General features: G+C 37.6%; 1 protein-coding gene and 1 long non-coding RNA gene across 16 annotated transcripts in view; one reads left to right on the plus strand and one right to left on the minus strand.

Annotated features, from left to right (window-relative positions):
• The window catches only part of RBMS3 (RNA binding motif single stranded interacting protein 3), a 1,471,465-nt gene that overhangs the window by 1,415,291 nt on the left and 31,692 nt on the right, over window positions 1-24,482 (plus strand). For 11 of the 15 annotated variants that reach the window (XM_054681561.2, XM_054681566.2, XM_054681562.2 and 8 more), the window contains 2 exons: window positions 16,708-16,788; window positions 19,746-19,873. The exons of 1 other annotated variant lie outside the window; for it this stretch is intronic. In XM_054681561.2, the coding sequence (XP_054537536.1) occupies window positions 16,708-16,788; window positions 19,746-19,873 (209 nt within the window). Of the gene's footprint in view, window positions 1-16,707; window positions 16,789-19,745; window positions 19,878-24,482 lie in introns of those variants that run through there. 3 more of the 15 variants (XM_054681567.2, XM_054681563.2, XM_063805529.1) reach the window with 1 other exon arrangement.
• LOC129143608 (uncharacterized) overlaps window positions 17,050-24,482 on the minus strand; it is a 111,622-nt gene continuing 104,189 nt past the window's right edge. Inside the window, exons 3-4 of the long non-coding RNA XR_008547231.2 lie at window positions 19,060-19,130; window positions 17,050-17,314 (exon numbers count right to left, since the gene is read on the minus strand). This is a non-coding gene — a long non-coding RNA (uncharacterized LOC129143608). The remainder of the gene's footprint in view (window positions 17,315-19,059; window positions 19,131-24,482) is intronic.

The raw sequence follows: 24,482 nt of genomic DNA on the forward strand, positions 1-24,482 counted from the left end.
CTTTTTTAGCGGACTTTATTCTCCCTTAATTTTTTATGTTCTCCTTGAAAACCTTAAGCTTTTTACCCAGAGTGCTTAATTATTCATTCACTCACTCATTCATTCATTCACTCAACAAATATATATTAACTACCAACCATAACGAATTAGGCATGGTCTTTCTAGTTTACCTGGTTTGACTGCTAAGAGCTTTAGCAGAGGTACAGAGAAAAAGCTGTTAGATGTCATAAGAGGTAGTTACCATTTCCCAATGGGGGACTGAAGCAAGGCATCATACAGGAATTTAGCATTTGGACTCAGATTGAGAGACAGGTTTTGGATTTGTGTTGTAGGTGGATTAAAAAAAAAGTTTGAACACAGTGGAAACAAAAAAGGCCAGAAGGAGGAGGTTAGCAAGAAAATGCTCTTAACTGTGAGCAAGTGGATTTTGGAATAGCCAAACATAAGTGAGATGATGTAGGTCACAATGATTTTAAGAATTGAATGGGAGTGGAATAAAATTTACCCCACAATTACATACTTTGCTTCTCCATTGCTTGACGGTTCTCATCAAACTAACTATTCTTCAATTCCTTTGGCAAGGAGTGGAATCTGGACTCTGGCACCAGAGGGTCGATTTCCTTCCAGTTCTCCTTTCTATTTTTTTTTTTTTTTTGCTTTTGTTTCTTTACTTTGAACTCCTCACAGCCTTGGAAAAAAGAGTGCTTGCAGAGACTTTTTCATTTTGTTTTTATATTGCCCAAATTGTACTCACATGGATAGAGTAGTACCATTTAATTGTTTCCCTCTAAATATGCACAGTTTCTAGAGGTATTTTAATCAAATAGCTTTATGACCTGTTGTTTGCAGTTTCCAACTTTTTGTTTTCTATTACTTTCTGTTTATTTAGAATGTTGCTGCCTCTTCTTTTCTTCTCTCCATTTTCTCCCTGTCTTCATTTGCTTACCACCCATCTTGGATCAACCTCTAATATGAATATTCAAAATAGTTGAGTAAGTCAAGTTCTGTCTCTGAAAATCTCTTGACCAAAAAAAAGATTAAAAAATAATATCACTGACCCTTGTAGAGACTGAGCTCTGTTTCAGAAAACATTAAGGAATGCCTTCAACATTTTCTCTTGTTTAGTTGCATCATTTACTTGAGTCCACTGGGATGATTGGCATTCACGATGTGTGGGCTGGAGACCATCAAAAGGAAATGTTTTGTGTGGAAATGGAATTTACTCTGTGTGTGGCAGTCTGAATAAGTTCCCTTTCTCTTTGGCTAAAGCATCTTTACCAAGCCCAATCTAATGCATTAGTCACAGAACTTAAATAGAAAACAACAAAGCTTCCAGGCACATTGAGGATTTCTTCGTTCCTTTGTCTTTTTGACGAAGTCCCTCAGTTCTTTCATTTCCAAAGTAAAGAAGCAAGCCTAGTCGACAGACAAAATGAAATGAACCTAAAGAGGCTAAGGACATTCGTTGTTTATGTGTTCATATTAGTTTCTAGAAGAACTAACTAGATAATAGATCAGTCAGACCAGTTAAACTAATTTCTTGATTATTTCAAATTTAAAGACTAATAATAAATGTTGGTTTGACCTTAACAGACTCTCTTATTTAAGGAGGCCACCACTTTACAGGCACTTTTAAATTCTTTATTATTTACAAACCAGACTAATATGGCAAAAAGAAAATAGAATGTTAAGGAACACTGAAGAGGGTATGAGCAGACAAGAAATTCAAATGTGAAATAGAAACACTAACAGAAGAAAGTAGTAATAATACGAAAGATCCAATTTGCAGGAATTTGATTATCTACTTGGTTCCTGGGTACTATGGTGAATGTAAGATTGGCAATAATAAATAATACCTAAAATTAAATAGCTTTATATGTGTAAGATTAACAAGGAGAAATGAGTTCTCCAGGATACCCAATGTATTAGTAACTCAACCAGTTTTTTCTGGGTTTTATCATGTCCTATTACCCAATCTATGCTTTATCGCCATAGTATATGGTTTCTCAACATAATACTTGGCATATAATAGGGATTCAAACGTTTCTGACTGAATGTTCCTAGTAAGTGAATTAGGTGTGTGTATCCTTTATTGGAATTTAACAAAACAACACTTTGGCCTCTCAATTTCCTGAGCTCCTCACTTCTGGTGACCTTTCTCTATTCTATCCTAGAATTTATCTTTAGCAATTACTGCGCTCACTCTAAATCTCAATTTTAAGCACTCAGTTTCACACATATCACATTCTGATGACCACCTCCTTCTTTCCACACACTTCTTTCATGACCCTATGGCAACAGTTCTTTGACACTGCTAAGCCTGCTTTTCTGTTTATTGTTGCCCCCTCTTTCAGTACTTTTCCCTCTTCCTTTTCTCACATCCATCTCTAACTTAGATTCCATAGTAAAAGATAGTAATCACTGTCTTTCCTGTGCTTCACCTACCCTGGCTAACTCTTCTTCCATCATCTTCTTCCAGTAAAACTTGGATCTCACTTGTATTCCATTCTCAGACTGCTCCATTCTTTTGAACAGCTGGATATGGCTAGAGTAAAATGCCACTATGTTGATGGTCTTTACCTTGATTTTGTAACCATAAGACTTAAATGTTACCTCAACACTTCCTAGAAATCTTATTACATAACCCTGGTCCATTCACTCTCCTGCTCTTCAAGACAACCATTTTATACCTTCTTTCTCACTGCCAAGCCCACCACCTTTCATTTTCACCTCACATCTTGCTTCATATATAGAAATGATGAAAAGAGAACATTGGTACCTTACAAATCTCCCAATCTTTTCACATCTGAATCTATTAATTGTATCCTTTTGAATGAATAAATTGCCCCTGTTCTTATCTAAAGTCATTATTTTTTGTTTTCTGTCGGTTTTTTAAAAACTCTTTTATTGAAGTATAACACATGTACAGAAAAAATACACAATTCACAAATTTACAGCTCAATAAATTTTACAAAGTGTAAACATTCATGGATCCATCATCCACATCAACATATAAAAGGGTCTTATCACGGAAACCTCCCTTATATTCCTGCCCCTTTTATAATCCCCACAAAAGTATAAAAAATCCTAATTTCTATTGCCATAGATTTGTCTTATTTTTAAGCTTTAAGAAAAATGGAATAATACAGTGTAAAACCTTTTATGGCTGCCTTCTTTAATTCAACATTGTATCTGTGAGACCCATCCATATTTATAGAGCACTTTGTTTCTCATTGTTTTATATTTTATATATAAAATACGTTCATATATTTATATATTTTATATATAAAATACGTTCATATATTTATATATTTTATATATAAAATACGTTCATATATTTATATATTTTATATATAAAATACGTTTATATATTTATATATTTTATATATAAAATACGTTTATATATTTATATATTTTATATATAAAATACGTTTATATATTTATATATTTTATATATAAAATACGTTTATATATTTATATATTTTATATATAAAATACGTTTATATATTTATATATTTTATATATAAAATACGTTTATATATTTATATATTTTATATATAAAATACGTTTATATATTTATATATTTTATATATAAAATACGTTTATATATTTATATATTTTATATATAAAATACGTTTATATATTTATATATTTTATATATGCTTTATATTTTATATACTTTACTGTAGATGAAATTTAGGTGACTTCCAGCTTAGAATCATTATAAATAATTTTACTTTAAATATGTTATACTTATCTTCTGGTGTATATTTGTAAGAATTTCTGTTGATACATACATAGGAGTGTGATTGCTTGGTCATGAGTTCTGCAAATGTTCTGCTTAATTGGCAATGCCAAACAATTTTACAATTTAAACTCCCACTAGCAGTATATAGGAGTTCCTGTTGTCCACATCCTTACCAACACTTGGTATTGTGAGCCTTTTTCATTTTTGCCAGTCTGGTTGTAGTAGGGTGTTATATCATAATATTTTTAACTTGCATTTTCCTAATGACCAATGAGTGAGATCAATCATGTTTTAGTATGCATATTATCGTTTACATCAACTATATATATAAATTTTTCATTGTCTTGTTTTTTAATAAAATTTTTAGAGATCATTGAATATTCACATGCAGTTCTAAGAAATCATATAGTGAGATCCCTTGTAGTCTCTCTATTCTGTTCCATTAGTCGATTTTTCTATCCTTGCAATATGACACTAAGCACACTATCTTAATTACCGTGACTTTTCAGTAACTATTGATATCTAGTAGTATACATGCTTCAACTTTGATTTTTTTGCCTGCAGAATTTTCTTCCACATTCTAAGTCCTTTGTATTTCCATATAAATTTTAGAATGGGCTTGTTTATTTCTACTAAGAAATCTGCTTGAATTTCAATGGGGATTGCAATTTGTAAGGAAAATTTACACTTTAACAGGACTGAGTCTTCTAATTGAGGAAGGTGGCATATCTCTGAATATATTTAGGTCTTATTTAATTTCTTTCATCAAGATTTTCTAATTTGTAATATAGAAGTTTTCATTGCCTTCTCTCATATTTCTAGTTATTTTGGTTTTTGATTATACATATATATATATGTGTAGTATTTAATTTTCATTTTAATGGTCTCTTGTTGACATATAGAGATACAATTTTGTATGCCACTAGCAAATGACCCTCACTCCCAAATACAATAATTCTCTGTATTTCTTTTTTAATGGTTTAATGCACAGTTATCTGTGGGTTATGTTTAGTGATATTCTGGGAGACTGAATGGAATAATATACCTGTCAAGCCCACTAACTGGCCTTCTTCCTTCTTTAAGTACTTTCACTCCCAGTAGAAGTATATCATGCTCTGTATTCACCTCCTGGATGATCATTTCATCATTTATAACTGTCTACTTTGTTATTTCTATATTAGTACCTTAAGCAAATAGCCTCCTTTATATACTAAAACTAATATAAAGCATTATGAATGCATATACTGTTACTAGTCTGGATAGAGATCTAGTTCATTATCCATTATACATTATACATTCCACTGACAGAAGTAGAAAGAATATAGGAAGAACTGAACAGTAGGGGTCCAGGTAGGAGTCCATCCTTTCCCTGCCCTAGTAGGGACACTCTACGCTCAAGGAAAATATCTCAAAATCTCCTCCTCTCTGTGCATGGTCTCTCATCCCTTGAGTGACATGATGACATATAAAACATTCTTAGAATTTCACTTGAGGCAGATATTACTAATTAATTAATCAAAGCAAGCATGTGAAATGGTATCAATTTGCCAAACCAGGTTCAGACATTGTGCCTCAATTCAGAAATAGTAGAATTATACAAATCTAAAAATGTGACCCTCAAAAGTGTGGAATACCTCTGCTTGAGGTAATACCGCTCCTCTCCTTCAGCTACTCACTCAACTCTGACGAATCATAACTCAGTTAATTCCCTATATCCCCAAGCTTTCTTTGTTAAAAGAAATTTTGAACTACTTGCTTTTGAAAGTAACTCACATGGCATGCTCTTAGCATCATCTAGCACAATCTTTGTTTTCTTCTGTTCAACTTCCTTTCAGAGGTGCATTTTTACAACTTCCCTCTATTGTTCTCATTGACTTTCCGGGTTTGATGCGACCTGAAAAACTCTCCTTTCTGAAATTCGTTAACCAGCTTCATCAATTTTATAGCAAGGACTGGAAGCACCAATTTAAAATTTAAATGGTACAATGATAACTTCAAATTAGTTTGATCAATTATTTTAGGAAATTCCAAAAACTGAAATTTCAAATATTGAAATGCAGGAACTTCCTTGCCCCTCCCTGGCTCTACAAATAATTAAAATAAAAAGTTTCCTCACAGGAAATATATAAAATATGTTTGTTTTGTTTTGCTTTAGTGGAGGAAAAGAGTGTAAATCTAGAACTAATAATTTGGGGTTTTCTTTGTTTGCTTCCCCAGAAATAATCAATGATTCCACACTAATAGAAACCATTTGTCCCAACTGAAATAGGCAAAAACACGGTTCCGTTCCAATTTTACAATTTTTTTTTTTGTTTCTTCATACAACACCATGGTGATGCAGTGTCTAGACTTTTTGGAACAAGGCATGGAGTCTGGAATTTATTCTGTGGGTTTGAAAATGGTTATTCAGTGCTCCTACACATTCACATGTGAAAATCTAATGATTTCAGAATAGGTAAAAATCATCAAGCTGTTTACCAAATATATATATATTCATTAATGCTATAAGTTCAAGCTGCTACTTATAGCATTGGTGAATATACAAGGAAATATTGTATGGATTAATATATGTCATCTCATTGTGCCGTGGTCCCCATTAACCCCTATATATGAAATATGCAAAATAAAAAACTTGTTTTCATGAAATAATTATTGCAGATATTTTCTAGCTTTTGTGAGGCTCTAGTAAAAAAGAAGCTTAAGAATATACATCTATTCTTGTGGTTTCAATAAGTAATCTGTGAGAATTTATCAAGTTAAAAGGGCAGAATTGATATCACAGGTCGTTCTCTTAGTCCTCTGCCATTTATTAGCTGGATAAAATGAAAGCAGTGTCTGAGGCACCCAGATTTAACCAGTGTTTGTGCAGGCTGTATTATTAAGTCTGACTGTAGTTCATCTGTGCTCTGAAGAAAATCAAACTATGTGCTTGCAGAGAAAGTTCAGAGTTATTTGTCACCAATTACCTAAAGCTGGGAGTTGAGCTTACACATAGCTATGGCCAATTCCTGTAAATACTTGTTCCTAATTTCACAAGACTGTCACTTCCTGAGGATTTACCTTAGAAAGTGTATGTCTACCACAGAAGAACTGTAATACAAAAATGTTTACCCAGAGATAATAGTCTTAAGGGACATAAAACTCCATAGCATTGATTAGTTTAAAATAACCCGTTCTTAATTTTCAAACAAGTATTTCAAGTTCTGTTAGGTTTTCTGTGACAAAAGAAAAGCAAGCAGAAAGATTTTTTTTCGTTAAAAGATACACACACATACAACACATTGAACTGAGCTAATCTCAATTATACTATGAAATCTCTACTGGTTATTTTAAGAAAAGAAACATAAAAGTAAGTTACCAAGTATTTAAGGTAGCTCGCCTGGAAGAAAATTAGGTTGTCTGAATATAAAGTGAAGGTTAAAAAAAATGGAAAAAACAAAAAAAACTAAAATTATCAATCAATGGCATGTTTCTATATTTCTTACTTAAATTATTAAAGGCCATTAAAACAAGTTAATATCTATATTACATAAAAATGATCAGAAGGAAGATCTTAAGACCTTATTTACTTCAAAAATAATGAAGTAGACTGAAAAGTGTGCTGAATAATAGGTCAGAAGAACTGGGGGCCTGGCGTGGTGGCTCACACCTGTAATCTCAGCATTTTGGGAGGCAGAGGCCAGAGGATACTTGAGGCCAGAAGTTCAAGACCAGTCTGGGCAAGACCCTGTCTCTACAAAAATAAAAGTAAACATATCTAGGCATGGTGGTGCATGCATGTAGTCCCAGCTACTTGGGAAGGTGAGGCGGGAGGATCACTTCAGCCCAGGAGTTTGAGGTTACAGTGAGCTATGATTGTACCACTGTACTCCAGCCTGGGCCACATGAGCAAGACTGCCTCTAAAACAAAAAGAAAAGAGAAGGAAAGAAACAACAACAACAACAACAATGACAAAACTGGAGTTTATCCTCATTATATAAGAACCTATATTTCTCCATCTGTAAAATAGGTAAAGCATTTTGCTTGACTCAGTGTTGCTCTGAAGAGAAGTTGAGTGTGAATTGCATGACAGGCAGTTCAGTTTTGGTCATGTTGACAACTTTATTGAATGTCATGAAAGAAGTAAAGATACTCTGATTCAGTTTTACTAAAACAAAATGCAGATGGAGTTTTAAATAACTCGAGTGTCATTTGAAGAAGTTTAGCTAAGATTCACCTAAAATGCTACTTTATTATTAAGTTCTGGGATACACGTGCAGGTTTGTTACATAGGTATACACGTGCCATGGTGGTTTGCTGCATCCATCAACCCGTCATCTACGTTAGGTATTTCTCCTAATGCTATCCCTTCCCTAGCCCCCCACCACCTGACAGGCTGCAGTGTGTGATGTTCCCCTCCCTGGGCCCATGTGTTCTCATTGTTCAGCTCCCACTTATGAGTGAGAATATGCAGTGTTTGGTTTTCTGTTCCTGTGTTAGTTTGCTGAGAATGATGGTTTCCAGCTTTATCCATGTCCCTGCAAAGGACATGAACTCATTCTTTTTATGGCTGCATAGTATTCCATGGTGTATATGTGCCACATTTTCTTTATCCAGTCTATCATTGAAGGGCGTTTGGGTTGGTTCCAAGTCTTTGCTATTGTGAACAGTGCTGCAATAAACATATGTGTGCATGTGTCTTTACATAGAAAGATTTATAATCCTTTAGGTATATACCCAGTAATGGGATTGCTGGGTCAAATTGTATTTCTGGTTCTAGATCCCTGAGGAATTGCCACACTGTCTTCCGCAATGGTAGAACTAATTTACACTCCCATCAACAGTGTAAAGTGTTCCTATTTCTCCACATCCTCTCTAGCATCTGTTGTTTCATGACTTGTTAATGATCCGCAGTCTAACTGGTGTGAGATGGTATGTCACTGTGGTTTTGATTTGCATTTCTCTAATGATCAGTGATGATGAGCTTTTTTTTCACATGTTTGTTGGCCACACAAATGTCTTCTTTTGAGAAGTGTCTGTTCATATCCTTCACCCACTTTTTGATAAGGTTGTCTTTCTCTTGTAAATGTGTGTAAGTTACTTGTAGATTCTGGATATTAGCCCTTTGTCAGATGGATAGATTGCAAAAATTTGCTCGCATTCTGTAGGTCGCGTGTTCACTCTGATGATAGTTTCTTTTGCTGTGCAGAAACTCTTTAGTTTAATTAGATTCCGTTTGTCAATTTTGGCTTTTGTTGCCATTGCTTTTGGTGTTTTAGTCTTGAAGTCTTTGCCTATGCCTATGTCCTGGATGATACTGCCTAGGTTTTCTTCTAAGGTTTTTAAGGTTTTATGTCTTACATTTAAGTCTTTAATCCATCTTGAGTTAATTTTTGTATAAGGTGTAAGGAGGGGGGGTCCAGTTTCAGTTTTCTGCCTATGGCTAGCCAGTTTTCCCAACACCACTTATTAAATAGGGAATCCTTTCCCCATTGCTTGTTTTTGTCAGGTTTGTCGAAGATAGATGGTTGTAGATGTATGGCATATTTCTGAGGCCTCTGTTCTTTTCCCTTGGTCTATGTATCTGTTTTGGTACCAGTACTGTGCTGTTTTGGTTACTGTAGCCTTATAGTATAGTTTGAAGTCAGGTATTGTGATGCCTCCAGCTTTGTTCTTTTTGCTTAGGATTGTCTTGGCTACACCGGCTCTTTTTTTGTTCTATATGAAATTTAAAGTAGTTTTTTCTAATTCTGTGAAGAAAGTCAATGGTAGCTTAACGGGAATAGCATTGAATCTATAAATTACTTTGGGCAATATGGCTATTTTCATGATATTGATTCCTTCTATCCATGAGCATGGAATGTTTTTTTCCATTTGTTTTTGTCCTCTCTTATTTCCTTGAGCAGTGGTTCATAGTTCTCCTTGAAATGATCCTTCACATCCCTTCTCAGTTGTATTCCTAGGTATTTTATTCTCTTTGTAGCAATTGTGAATGAGAGTTCACTCATGATTTGGCTCTCTGTCTATTATTGGTGTATAGAAATGCTTGTGATTTTTTCACATTGATTTTGTATCCTGAGACTGTGCTGAAGTTGCTCAACAGCTTAAGGAGATTTTGGGCTGAGACGGTGGGGTTTTCTAAATATACAATCATGTCATCTGCAAACAGAGACAATTGGACTTCCTCTCTTCCTATTTGAATGCCCTTTATTTCTTTCTCTTGCCTGATTGACCTGGCCAGAACTTCCAATACTATGTTGAATAGGAGTGGTGAGAGAGGGCATCCTTGTCTTGTGCTTGTTTTCAAAGGGAATGCTTCCAGCTTTTGCCCATTCAGTATGACATTGAGTGTAGGTTTGTCATAAATAGCTCTTATTATTTTGATACGTTCCATCAATATCTAGTTTATTGAAGGTTTTTAGCATGAAGGGCTATTGAATTTTGTTGAAGGCCTTTTCTGCATCTATCGAGATAATCATGTGGTTTTTGTCATTGGTCCTGTTTATGTGATGGACTACATTTATTGATTTGTATATGTTGAAGCAGCCTTGCATCCCAGGGATGTAGCTGATTTGATCATAATGATAAGCTTTTTGATGTGCTGCTGGATTCAGTTTGCCAGTATTTTATTGAGGATTTTTGCATTGATGTTCATCAGGGATATTGGCCTGAAATTTTCTTTGTGTGTGTCTCTGCCAGGTTTTGGTATCGGGGTGATGCTGGCCTCATAAAATGAGTTAGGGAGGATTCCCTCTTTTTCTATTGTTTGGAATAGTTTCAGAAGGAATGGTACCAGCTCCTCTTTGTACCTCTGGTAGAATTCGGCCATGAATCCATCTGCTCCTGGGCTTTTTTTGTTGGTAGGCTATCAATTACTGCCTCAGTTTCAGAACTTGTTATTGGTCTATTCAGGGATTCGACTTCTTCCTGGTTTAGTCTTGGGAGGGTGTATGTGTCCAGTAGTTTATCCATTTCTTCTAGATTTTCTAGTTTATTTGCATAGAGGTGTTTATAGTATTATCTGATTGTAGTTTGTATTTCTGTGAGATCAGTGGTGATATCCCCTTTATTATTTTTTATGGTGTCTATATGATTCTTCTCTGTTTTCTTATTAGTCTGGCTAATCGTCTATTTTGTTAATCTTTTCAAAAAACCAGCTCCTGGGTTCATTGATTTTTTGAAGGGTTTTTAATGTCTCTATCTCCTTCAGTTCTGCTCTCATCTTATTTATTTCTTGTCTTCTGCTAGCTTTTTAATTTGTTTGCTCTTGCTTCTCTAGTTCTTTCAATTGTGACGTTAGGGTGTCGATTTTAGATCTTTCCTGCTTTCTCCAGTGGGCATTTAGTGCTATCAATTTCCCTCTAAACACTGCTTTAGCTGTGTCCCAGAGATTCTGGTACGTTGCGTCTGTTCTCATTGGTTCAAAGAAGTTACTTATTTCTGCCTTCATTTCATTATTTACCCAGTAGTCATTCAGGAGAAGGTTGTTCATTTTCCACGTAGTTGTGCAGTTTTGAGTGAGTTTCTTCATCCTGAGTTCTAATTTGATTGCACGGTGGTCTGAGAGACTGTTTTGATTTCCATTCTTTTGCATTTGCTGAGGAGTGTTCCAATTATGTGGTCAATTTTAGAGTAAGTGAGATGTGGTGCTGAGAAGAATGTATATTCTGTTGATTTGGTGTGGAGAGTTCTGTAGATGTCTATTAGGTCTACTTGGTCCAGAGCTGAGTTCAAGTCCTGAATATCCTTGTTAATTTTCTGTCTCATTGATCTGTCTAATATTGACAGTGGGGTATTAAAGTGTCCCGCTATTATGGTGTGGGAGTCTAAGTCTCTTTGTAGGTCTCTAAGAACTTGCTTTAGTAATCTGGGTGCTCATGTATTGGGTGCATATATATTTAGGATAATTAGCTCTTCTTGTTGTATTGATCCCTTTACCACTATGTAATGCCCTTCTTTGTCTTTTTTGATCTTTGTTGTTTTAAAGTCTGTTTTATCAGAGACTAGGATTGCAACCCCCCCCCCTTTTTTTTTTTTTTTTTTTTTTTTTTTGCTTTCTATTTGCTTGGTAAACATTCCTCCATTCCTTTATTTTGAGCCTCTGTGTGTCTTTGCATGTGAGATGGGTCTCCTGAATACAGCACACCAACGGGTCTTACTCTTTATCTAATTTGCCAGTCTGTGTCTTTTAATTGGGGCATTTGGCTCATTTACATTTAAGGTTAATATGGTTATGTGTGAATTTGATCCTGTCATTATGATGCTAGCTGGTTATTTTGCCCATTAGTTGATGCAGTTTTTTCATAGTGTCGATGGTCTTTACAATTTGATATATTTTTGCAGTGGCTGGTGCCAGTTTTTCCTTTCCATATTTAGTATTTCCTTCAGAAGCTCTTGTAAGGCAGGCTCGGTGGTGACGAAATCTCTCAGCATTTGCTTGTCTGTAAAGGATTTTATTTCTCCTTTGCTTATGAAGCTTAGTTTGGCTGGATATGAAATTCTGGGTAGAAAATTCTTTTAAGAACGTTGAATATTTGCCACCACTCTCTTCTGGCTTGTAGGGTTTCTTCAGAGAGATCCACTGTTAGTCTGATGGGCTTCCCTTTGTGGATAACATGACCTTTCTCTCTGGCTGCCCTTAACATTTTTTCTTTCATTTCAACCTTGGTGAATCTGATGAATATGTGTCTTGGGGTTGCTCTTCTTGAGGAGTATATTGTGGTGGTCTCTGTATTTCCTGAATTTGAATGTTGGCCTGTCTTGCTAGGTTGGGGAAGTTCTCCTGGATAATATCCTGAAGAGTGTTTTCCAACTTGGTTCCATTCTCCCTGTCACTTTCCAGTACACCAGTCAAACGTAGGTTTGGTCTTTTCACATACTCCCATATTTCTTGGAGGTTTTGTTCATTCTTTTTCATTCTTTTTTCTCTAATCTTGTCTTCATGCTTTATTTCATTAAGTTGATCTTCAATCTCTCATATCCTTTCTTCCACTTGATCAATTTGGCTAATGATACTTGTCTATGCTTCATGAAGTTATCATGCTGTGTTTTTCAGCTCCATCAGGTCATATATGTTCTTTTCTAAATGGGTTATTCTTGTCAGCAATTCCTCTAGCCTTTTTTCAAGTTTCTTAGCTTCCTTTCATTGGGTTAGAACATGCTCCTTTAGCTCAGAGGAGTTTGCTATTACTCACCTTCTGAAGCCCACTTCTGTCAATTCATCAAACTCATTCTCTGTCCAGTTTTGTTCTCTCACTGGCGAGAAGTTGTGATCCTTTCAAGGAGAAGAGGCATTCTGGTTTTTGGAATTTTCAGCCTTTTTGCACTGGTTTTTTCTCATCTTCATGGATTTATCTACCTTTAGTCTTTGATGCTGGTGACCTTCAGATGGGTTTTTTGTATGGATGTCCTTTTTGTTGATGTTGACACTATTCCTTTCTGTTAGTTTTCCTTCTAACAGTCAAGCCCCTCTGCTGCAGGTCTGCTGGAGTTTGCTGGAGGTCCACTCCAGACCCTCTTTTCCTGGGTATGACCAGCAGAGGCTGCAGAACAGCAAATATTGCTGCCTGTTCCTTCCTCTGGAAGCTTCGTCCCAGAGGGGCACCAACCAGATGCCTGTATGAGGTGTCTGCCAGTCAGGAGGCATGAGGGTCAGGGGCCCACTTGAGGAGGCAGTCTGTCAGGGACCCACTTGAGGGACCCACTTGAGGAGGCAAAGCTCAAGCGCCATGCTGGGAGATCTGCTGCTCTCTTCAGAGCCAGCAGGCAGGAACATTTGTCTGCTGAAGCTGCGCCCACAGCCACTCATACCCACAGGTGCTCTGTCCCAGGGAGATGGGTGTTTTAGCTACAACCCCTAACTGGGGCTGCTGCCTTTCTTTCAGAGATGCCCTGCCCAGAGATGAGGAATCTAGAAAGGCAGTCTGACTATAGTGGCTTTGCCAAGCTGTAGTGGGCTCCGCCCAGTTTGAACATCCCAGCAGCTTTGTTTACACTGTGAGGGGAAAACAGCCTGCTCAAGCCTCAGTAAGGGCAGACACCCCTCCCCACACCAAGCTCCAGCATCCCAAGTGGACTTCAGACTGCTGTGCTGGCAGCAAGAATTTCATGCCAGTGGAACTTAGCTTGCTGGGCTCCGTAGAGGTGGCACCCTGGCTTCAGCCCCTTTTCCAAGGGAGTGAATGGTTTGTCTCACTGGCATTCCAGGTGCCACTGGGGTATGAAAAAAAAAAAGCTGCATCTAGCTTGGTGTCTGCCCAAATGGCTGCCCGGTTTTGTGCTTGAAACCCAGGGCCCTAGTGGTGTAGGCACCCAAGAGAATCTCCTGTTTTGCCGGTTGTGAAGACTGTGAGAAAAGCATAGTATCTGGGCCAGAATGCATGTTCCTTACCGCACAGTCCCTCACGGCTTCCCTTGGCTAGGGGAGGGAGTTATCCAACCCCTTGTGCTTCCCGGGTGAGGCGATACCCTACGCTGCTTCGGCTCACCCTCCTTGGGCTGCACCCACTATCTAACCAATCCCAATGAGATGAGCCATGTACCTCAGTTAGAAATGCAGAAATCACCCGCCTTCTGCATTGATCTTGCTGGGAGATGCAGACCAGAGCTGTTCCTATTCATCCGTCTTGCCAACTGCCCCCAATGCTTATTAACCATACTACCTAGAAACTCCAGTTTGGCAAGGAAAGTCTAAATAATGGAATAGATACTCATGTGAACTAGTGAACATTGCTGTATATGGCCACAAGTCATGTTTCTAATGACCTCTAATTCACAGAATTTCTTCTTAGAGATGTACAGAGTGGAGTGGGGATGGATCAGAGTAGTATTCTACAGAGGGTGCCAGTGACATCCTCTTATGCAAAGGATACACATACTAACTTACTGGGCAAGTTGCAAAGTTTAGAATTACTAACTTTAGAATAGGAAATACTCAAATAGGTAAGGATTTGTCCTTTTACTAGTATATAGTAAACCTTGGAAACCCATGACCAAAGGGTAGAACATGAGCCACAAATCTATCAATTCTGAACTTAATTAAATTCATGGTTGATAAAAATATATTCTCACTTGCTATAAATCTGTTAGATTTTTGAGATTCAATTAAAGAAACATTTTCCAGAATATATTTCTTAGAGTAGTAGTTTTAAGCAAAACTAATTAATGATACCAAAATCAAAACAAAAGTTTTAGAAATACTAGTTTATCACCTTTAATAGGCTTCTTCTGTAAAACACGATTTCTCAGTTTAATCATATGTCAATATCAAGAAGAGGATATATCAGGCAGCATTGCTGAAATACATTGGAACACAGAAAGCTTTACTCTCAGTATAGCTAGTGTTCCAAGGAATATATTGTAAAAAGGGCTAAATTAAAGGATATTTAGAACCTATATAGCAGAGGCAAATTACCTATCTGAAATGGCCAGGGAACTGTTATCTACAACATACTCTCTCTAGAGTAATCTTGTTGAAAAGGCAGATGCTGGCTGGGCACAGTAGCTCACACCTGTAATCCTAGCACTCTGGGAGGCCGAGGCAGGTGGATCACTTGAGGCCAAGAGTTCAAGACCAGCTTGGCCAATATGGCAAAACCCTGTCTCTACTAAAAATACAAAAATTAACCAGGTGTGGTGGCACACACCTGTACTCCCAGCTACTGGGGAAGCTGAGGCATGAGAATCGCTTGAACCCTGGAGGCAGAGCTTGCAGTGAGCCAAGATCACGCCCCTGCACTCCATTCTGGGCAACAGAATGAAACCCAGTTTGAAAAGAGGAGGAAAACAACAACAACAACAACAACAACAAAGAAAAAGAAAAGATGATGGACTAGTGTTCAGATGCTTTCCTTGATTCAGAATCAGCATGCCTCTTAAATACTGAATATACTAAGATACACAAAACAGTAATTTAGCTTTTTCATATTGATACATGAACTTAGTATTTGATCTCAGCAAATTTAGTAAAATAATCAGGAGCTTTTGATTTGCCACAAAAAAATCATTCCTCTAAACTTTATGAATTGAGAAAACTTGTCTTTATTTGATGATTCCAGTTTTGATGTTTTGTGTTATTGGTGAAGTTCAGAAACTCAGAAACATAGTTGATTCCATAGAAAATTCAATTCTTGAAGCGTAGGACTTTGTGCAGGGTGAATATGTGTGTTATGAATATGGGTCCTACTTTATGCTTATGTAACTGAACATGTAGTTTTACTGGGGCTCCCTTTCTTCATTGCAAAAATACAACTTATCCTCAATACATAATTTATTGACTACTACAACTTAGCAAAAAATGATTTGGCTTCATTATTCATCCCGATAAGAAAAATCTGGTGGATTAAAGGTATTGGAAAGGAAATTTTAACACTGATACGAGAATGAAATGGGAGAAGGGAACAATAGAGACTTCAATATCATCTGTAATACTCCATTTTTTTATATTTAAAAAAGTGATGCAAAAATGAAAAAATGACATGTGCCAATAATGCCAATGTATCACATAACTATTACATTACTTTGCTGCTTTTTTAAATTCAAAAAATAAATATTAGTAACCATTTATATGATCATTCATTCAACAACAAGTACTTGTTGAGAGCCTACTATGTGATAGGTGCTAGCAATAAAAGAGAGTAAAAAAGAGACATCATCCCCAACTCTCCTGGAGTTTGTGTTTAGATGTGAAATGTTTGTTTGAGATCTTATTTAGAATAGAATGTGTAAAAGGACAAAGTGAGGAAATGGGGGTGAATTAACTCATATTGATAATTAAGAGTTAGGGCTACTGTGGGTACTAAATCAGTAAGCAAAGGCCTTTCAATACTGAGAGGAGCTGCCTTATTTTTAGTGAAAATTGAGTTGGGAAAAAATACACACTGGCTATGGGCCCCATAGCTAAAGCAGTCTCCTGTGGTATTTAATTTTCTCACTGGTTGCAGCTCAAAGTTCACATGCATTTTTCTTTGATTCTCTCTAGTATATGACTGCTGCTGCTCCTATGCAAGGGACCTACATTCCTCAGTACACGCCTGTGCCTCCGACAGCTGTTTCTATTGAAGTAAGTCTATCCCTGTCGTCTAATAAAAAGGTTAGAAGAAATAAATCTCAGTCACATATACTGTAGTCCCCCATAACCATAGGAATCCTCACTTGCAATTTTTGTGCTACTCTAAAATATGACATTGTAAATTCAGTATATGAAAGTATAAACATTTACTTGAATGTGGCTGCGTTTTGCTTTGCACATGAAATGAGCTCATCTGCTACGGAGGCACGATGGGAGTCTCTTTCATATTTAGAGACAATTCCAGAAGCCAAATCACAACTCCATCAAATTTTAATCACAAATACTTATAAAAGGAAAAAAGTTTGCAACTATGTGAATGAACTAGTTCTCTAATGCCTTGTTCCTCAAAGAGTGGTTCCTAGACCAGCATCATTGGTATCCCTTGAGAGATTGTTAGAAATGCACACTTGCTGGGCATGATGGCATGCACCTGTAATCCTTGCTACTTGAGAGGCTGAGACAGGAGGATCTCTTGAGACCAGAAGTTCGAGACCAGCCTGGGTCAAACAGTGAGACCCTGTCAGAAGGAAGAAAAAAAAAAAAAAGAAATGTAGACTTTTAGGTACTATCCAGACCTACTGCATCTGAATTTGCATCTGAATTTGCATTTTAAGATGATCACTCAGTGATCCAAATGCACATTAAAATTTGAGAGACACTGGACTAATGCACTGGTTCTCAAATTTTCTGCACATTTGAATTATTTTGAGAGCTTTAAAAATATTGATGTGAATTAAAATATTGATGTGAATTATTTTGAGAGCTTTAAAAATATTGATTCCTGGGTCCTATCCCCAGAGATTATGATTTATTTGTCTGGAGTATAGACTGAACATCATATTTTTAAAAGATCTTAGATGATTCTAATACGTACCAAAGACTAGAAACCATTGCTCTAGGCCATGAACCTGCACAGGTTTATAGCTTCTTACAGACAAGAAAGAAGTTGTACAACTCTTATTGCTGTAGATATCATGAATGATGATGATATCATGAATGATGATGTCAGCTCGTCCTTAATGGAAGCTTTGCTGCTTTCATTCTCTCTTTCCATTGGGATAAATCTATGCCCTCTACACATCATTTTACTGGACAGTGCCATAAACTACATAGAAATAGAGAGGGCATAGAGCTATGCAGATGGTGGTAAAACACTTAGGTATCTATATTCTTCTCTCTGGTTCTAGCCATTACTTTTTTATTGCCCTTCTTTCCCCTCTCCTGATGCACATGTGCATTATGGTCACCGTGCCTTCCTTCTCAGCAGCTGGGAATCCTCTGCAGCTGATGTCTTTGCTACTCCATTTGTTGGCAAGCAACTGCTGTGTTGGTACCACTCCACATAAAAATTCACCAAGACTCTCAATCTCTGAGATTGAGGGAAACCTTTACGGACTAAATTGGATCTTCTGAAATGTTTCCTGGTTTTGGTGTGTGACAAATGTTTGTTCATACCAAGATTTAGGAAATTCAGATGTTTAACAGGGCACTGATAGGTAGCTTAGGAAATCAAGGAGTTCCAATGTTTAAATCTTTCATGTGTTCTAGACCTATAGGTCTCCAAGAATGTGTCATCTTAAACAGTTTTAATTGTCTTTTCAGAATTGCAAGAATATATGATTAAATTTCATGTTGAATATATGATTAAATTTCATGTTCTTTGCTATATTTAGCTATCAAAAAGCACCTATGCAATAAGAAAATTAAAAATCTGGACATTCTAGGCACTTTAAGTGTAAACTTCTGCCACATATTTTCATTTCTCTGTGTACACCAAAGACAAATACTTATCTACAAAATTTGACCATTTTGATGATTATTATGAGACATTTGACAGTGTGGCTTATTGGAAACAGTCTAATTATATTTAGGGATTAAAAGAAATATTTCATTGATAAAAATATACATATACTCTGATATAAATATACTCTGATATATTGCCTTGAACCAGTGATTATAAGGAAAAGCATTAATTCATTCTCTATGTGAAAACACTCATTGAACATTTATCAATATCTATAAAGTTGGGAGGTTTCAAAAAATAAATAATACCAAATAGTAAATTAGGAAAGAAAAGATTGAATAAATATAGAGAGACTTTTCAAATTCTAAAGAAGAAATTTAGGGAATTTCAGCGACAGAATTAACCAAGAACATCTGAAATTTGACATTACTGCAGGTATCCAGGACTACAAATATAATCAGGAAAATTTATCAGGACAGGTGCTCTTCTTAGGCCTACTAACAACCAAATAAAATCACCTATGCCTCTCTGGATTCCAGAAATATATTCCTGATTGTGACCAATTCCAGAAATCCACTCTTGCCAGCATCTGTGAGAAACAAACAAACAAAAAAAAATAGAAAGGGTGAAGGATTAAGGACAAGTTTTGTTGTTGTTTTCTTAAAACTTCTTGATGACTTTCAGTTCATATACCAGAAAACAAAACAAATCAAATCAAATTACTTTAGAGAAAATCTACTTAATAGCATCCTTTAAAAGATTTCCAAACTTTGATGTATATTTTTATTAAGGTCACTTTCCATTGTTATCCCAAATGGTATAGACATGATACAGTGAAATATGCCAGGAAAATGTTTGGACATACAAGTTTGTATAGGAATCCTGAATGAGGATAAATTGTCATTTATTGTGGATAAATCTGCAAACCTGGTTTAAAAGTTCCAAGTATAGGCAAAATTATTTTCTGACCACTTAACTACTCCAACGACTTCTAATGGCAAGGCTTCTTGGTGTCACATTAGGATGAATGACTTAGCCCTTATCTAAATGTGCTCTCTGGGTTTCCTCTGAGTACTTATTGTGACTTCATGTAGCTGAGAGCATCTCTACTTAAGCCAAATAGAAGAGGGGTACTTACAGCCTATCTAGAGAGGGCCCTTCACTGAAGCAAGTAAGGCTTTTATGTTCTTATTTGCCTCCTTAGGGTGTTGTTGCTGATACCTCTCCCCAGACAGTGGCACCTTCATCCCAGGACACCAGTGGTCAGCAGCAACAGATAGCAGTGGACACATCCAATGAACATGCACCTGCATATTCTTACCAACAGTCTAAGTAAGTCTGGGCTGTGCTAAGCTCTTTTCCTCAAGATCAGCCATCTTGACATCACTCTCTCATGTTGTATGTGTTAGCTTTTGCTGAAATATAAACCATCCCAAACTTAGCAACAGGCATTTATTTAGCTCATGATTATGTGGGTTTGAAATTCGGGCTAACTTTGGGTGGATGGTTCTTCTGATCTTGACTGGAATCAAACATCTAGGAACAGCTGCTGATTATCTATGCATCTCTGCTTCTGGGTGTTGCTAGCTGTTGGATGTGTGATGGAAGTGACTAGGCCATATGTTTCTGATCCTCCAGCAGGCTAATTCACATGGAAGTCTCAGAATTTCAAGAATAGTAAAGAGCAAGCCCAAATGTACAAGCACTCTTAATTCTGTTTATTACTAATTTTCTACTGTCTCATTAGCCAAAGCAAGTCACTTGGCCAAACAGTCAATGTAGCAGTTGACTTTGAAAAAGCTTAATATAGAGAGAGGCACTGCAGCCATTAAAAAAAAAAAAAAGCTACCATATTTATTTATTATTGGAAAAATTATAAAATTCCTACCTGAAACTGAATAGAGTCTCAGTCTCCTCACTCTTAAAGGAAGACAGTAACTAGAGAGAGGCACTGCAGCCATTAAAAAAAAAAAAAGCTACCATATTTATTTATTATTGGAAAAATTATAAAATTCCTACCTGAAACTGAATAGAGTCTCAGTCTCCTCACTCTTAAAGGAAGACAGTAACACTCCCCCTTGTAGGGTTACTTTGAATACAGTTAAATGTCGATGAAAAAGGGTATTGTAAGATATGAAGCAATATAAAATATGGTGTTATTCAGGAATAAAATGGCAAGGATTTTCAGAATTACTCTTGAAAATCCTTAAATCACTCATAATGCAAAGTACATTTGGCTTTGTGTTGAGTAAACATTTGGCAAACTTTGGTAAAGTTTGAGGGCTGTTTATTGAAACCAAAAGAATTTAGAAAAGTAAAGTCTTCATACAAGTGTCTTGGCATGCAAACTATTCAACCTTGTAGATAGCAATAAAATCCCTGATGAATAGAGAATCCCCCGACAATCCTGCCTGTCCACAGAGTGCTGCTCCATTATTTAAAATAATTTTTCTTATTAAAGAAAAAAAATATTCTGATATTTGTTAAAACATTAAGAAATAATTTATTTATTAGGTTGGTACAAAAGTAATTGCGGTTTTTGCCATTAAAAGCCATAGGTATTAGGCCGGGCGCAGTGGCTCACGCCTGTAATCCCAGCACTATGGGAGGCCGAGGCGGGCGGATCACGAGGTCAGGAGATAGAGACCATCCTGGCTAACACGGTGAAACCCCGTCTCTACTAAAAATACAAAAAACTTAGCTGGGCGTGGTGGCGGGCGCCTGTAGTCCCACCTACTCTGGGGTCGGGGTCGGGGTGGGGGGCTGAGGCAGGAGAATGGCGTGAACCCGGGAGGCGGAGCAGCTTGCGGTGAGCAGAGATTGCGCCACTGCACTCCAGCCTGGGTGACAGAGCAAGACTCCGTCTCAAAAAAAAAGAACTATAGGTATTAAAATTATTGCAATAGGGGAAGAGAGAACATGCTCAGTTCAGAACACAGCAAAGACAGCTGGGGATCTGTAGCCAACAAGCCGAGTGAGGGGGTCAGTGAGTGGGGAATTACTGCTAACCTAAATTGACAGGATTTTTGCTGAAGGCAGATCAAGGAATGATAAGATCAAATGTAGGGGATGAGAAAATTGATCAGATATTGAGGGTGGTCATGTCAACGATAGGCTATTCTCTTTAAACTGACTTAGCAAGATTCTTGCTAAAACTAGGCTATAAAGAACTGGCAAGAATGGGGGCAAAAGTCTACGCCTACTCAAGAAGGGGACTCAGTAGCCTGACTAAAAGTTGAGCAAGAAGAGAATCTGTCACTTTTTAACTTCAGTATACATTAAGAGATTTGTTTGTTAGATTCATCAAAGCAGTAAACTCTATTATGTGTGGTTTAGGTCTAAAGTCAGTTTTACAAATTAAATTTGCTCAGAATATGACTTAAACTTACAAATGTAAGGTATTATTATGATTGCCATTATTAATAGCAATAATGACTTTCAGAAAAGATTGTTACTGAGTAAAGCCATATGTTGTTAATTTAATTGACATAGCCTGTGTGAATCACTTTTATGTGCAAAACTAATACTGTGGTAGACTCTGAAACTCCAGTCCAAGAATATTGAAATTTTTTTTCAGCCTGGTCAATGGGTTATATGTGGGGAAAGGAGCAGATATTGGCTACGTATAAAGCATAGGAACAGACATTGGTGGGAGATGAGAAATACTGTGGGTAATGGGAAATTTTATGTGACCATTTGACTGAGCCACAGGGTACCCATATATTTGGCAAAACAATATTTCTGGGTATGTCTGTGAGGGTGATTTTGGATGAGATTAATATTTGAATCAGTTAAAGCAGATTCCACCCCCCACTGTGGGAGGCTTCCATCCAATCAGTTAGTTGAACCCCTGAATAGAGCAAAAAGATTGAACCTCTCATGAATGAAGAAGAAGGAACTCCTGTTACTTGACTGCTAGAGCTAGAACATTGGTCTTTTCCTGCCTTTGAACTTAAACAAAAATAGTGGTTCTTCTTAGACCTTGAGCCTGCCAGCTATAGAACTAGAATTTACATCAACTCTTTCAGTTCTCAGACTTTCAGACTCAAACTAGAATTACACTGTTGGCTCTCCTGGGTCTCCAGTCTGCCAGCTGCAGATCATTGTAGATCATGGGACTTCTCAATCTTAATAATTGTGCAAGTCAATTTCTTGTTTTAAAAAATCTCTGTATTGGGGGGAGGAGCCAAGATGGCCGAATAGGAACAGCTTCAGTCTACAGCTCCCAGTGTGAGTGACGCAGAAGACGGGTGATTTCTGCATTTCCATCTGAGGTACCGGGTTCATCTCACTAGGGAGTGCAAGACAGTGGGCACAGGTCAGTGGGTGCGTGCACCGTGCACGAGCCGAAGCAGGGCGAGGCATTGCCTCACTTGGGAAGCACAAGGGGTCAGGGAGTTCCCTTTCTGAGTCAAAGAAAGGGGTGACGGACGGCACCTGGAAAATCGGGTCACTCCCACCCAAATACTGCGCTTTTCTGACAGGCTTAAAAAATGGCGCACCACGAGATTATATCCCGCACCTGGCTCGGAGGGTCCTACGCCCACCGAGTCTCGCTGATTGCTAGCACAGCAGTCTGAGATCAAACTGCAAGGTGGCAGTGATGCTGGGGGAGGGGCACCCGCCATTGCCCAGGCTTGATTAGGTAAACAAAGCAGCCGGGAAGCTCGAACTGGGTGGAGCCCACCACAGCTCAAGGAGGCCTGCCTGCCTCTGTAGGCTCCACCTCTGGGGGCAGGGCACAGACAAACAAAAAGACAGCAGTAACCTCTGCAGACTTAAATCTCCCTGTCTGACAGCTTTGAAGAGAGCAGTGGTTCTCCCAGCACTCAGCTGGAGATCTGAGAACGGGCAGACTGCCTCCTCAAGTGGGTCCCTGACCCCCGAGCAGCCTAACTGGGAGGCACCCCCCAGCAGGGGCACACTGACACCTCACACGGCAGGGTATTCCAACAGACCTGCAGCTGAGGATCCTCTCTGTTAGAAGGAAAACTAACAAACAGAAAGGACATCCACACCAAAAACCCATCGGTACATCACCATCATCAAAGACCAAAAGTAGATAAAACCACAAAGATGGGGAAAAAACAGAACAGGAAAACTGGAAACTCTAAAACGCAGAGTGCCTCTCCTCCTCCAAAGGAACGCGGTTCCTCACCAGCAACGGAACAAAGCTGGATGGAGAATGACTTTGACGAGCTCAGAGAAGAAGGCTTCAGACGATCAAATTACTCTGAGCTACGGGAGGACATTCAAACCAAAGGCAAAGAAGTCAAAAACTTTGAAAAAAATTTAGAAGAATGTATAACTAGAATAACCAATACGGAGAAGTGCTTAAAGGAGCTGATGGAGCTGAAAACCAAGGCTCGAGAACTACGTGAAGAATGCAGAAGCCTCAGGAGCCGATGCGATCAACTGGAAGAAAAGGGATCAGCAATGGAAGATGAAATGAATGAAATGAAGCAAGAAGGGAAGTTTAGAGAAAAAAGAATAAAAAGAAATGAGCAAAGCCTCCAAGAAATATGGGACTATGTGAAAAGACCAAATCTACGTCTGATTGGTGTACCTGAAAGTGATGCGGAGAATGGAACCAAGTTGGAAAACACTCTGCAGGATATTATCCAGGAGAACTTCCCCAATCTAGCAAGGCAGGCCAACGTTCAGATTCAGGAAATACAGAGAACGCCACAAAGATACTCCTTGAGAAGAGCAACTCCAAGACACTTAATTGTCAGATTCACCAAAGTTGAAATGAAGGAAAAAATGTTAAGGGCAGCCAGAGAGAAAGGTGGGGTTACCCTCAAAGGGAAGCCCATCAGACTAACAGCTGATCTCTTGGCAGAAACTCTACAAGCCAGAAGAGAGTGGGGGCCAATATTCAACATTCTTAAAGAAAAGAATTTTCAACCCAGAATTTCATATCCAGCCAAACTAAGCTTCA

This window comes from Pan troglodytes, chromosome 2, assembly GCF_028858775.2.
Source record: "Pan troglodytes isolate AG18354 chromosome 2, NHGRI_mPanTro3-v2.0_pri, whole genome shotgun sequence".
Classification (NCBI taxonomy): Eukaryota; Metazoa; Chordata; class Mammalia; order Primates; family Hominidae; genus Pan; species Pan troglodytes.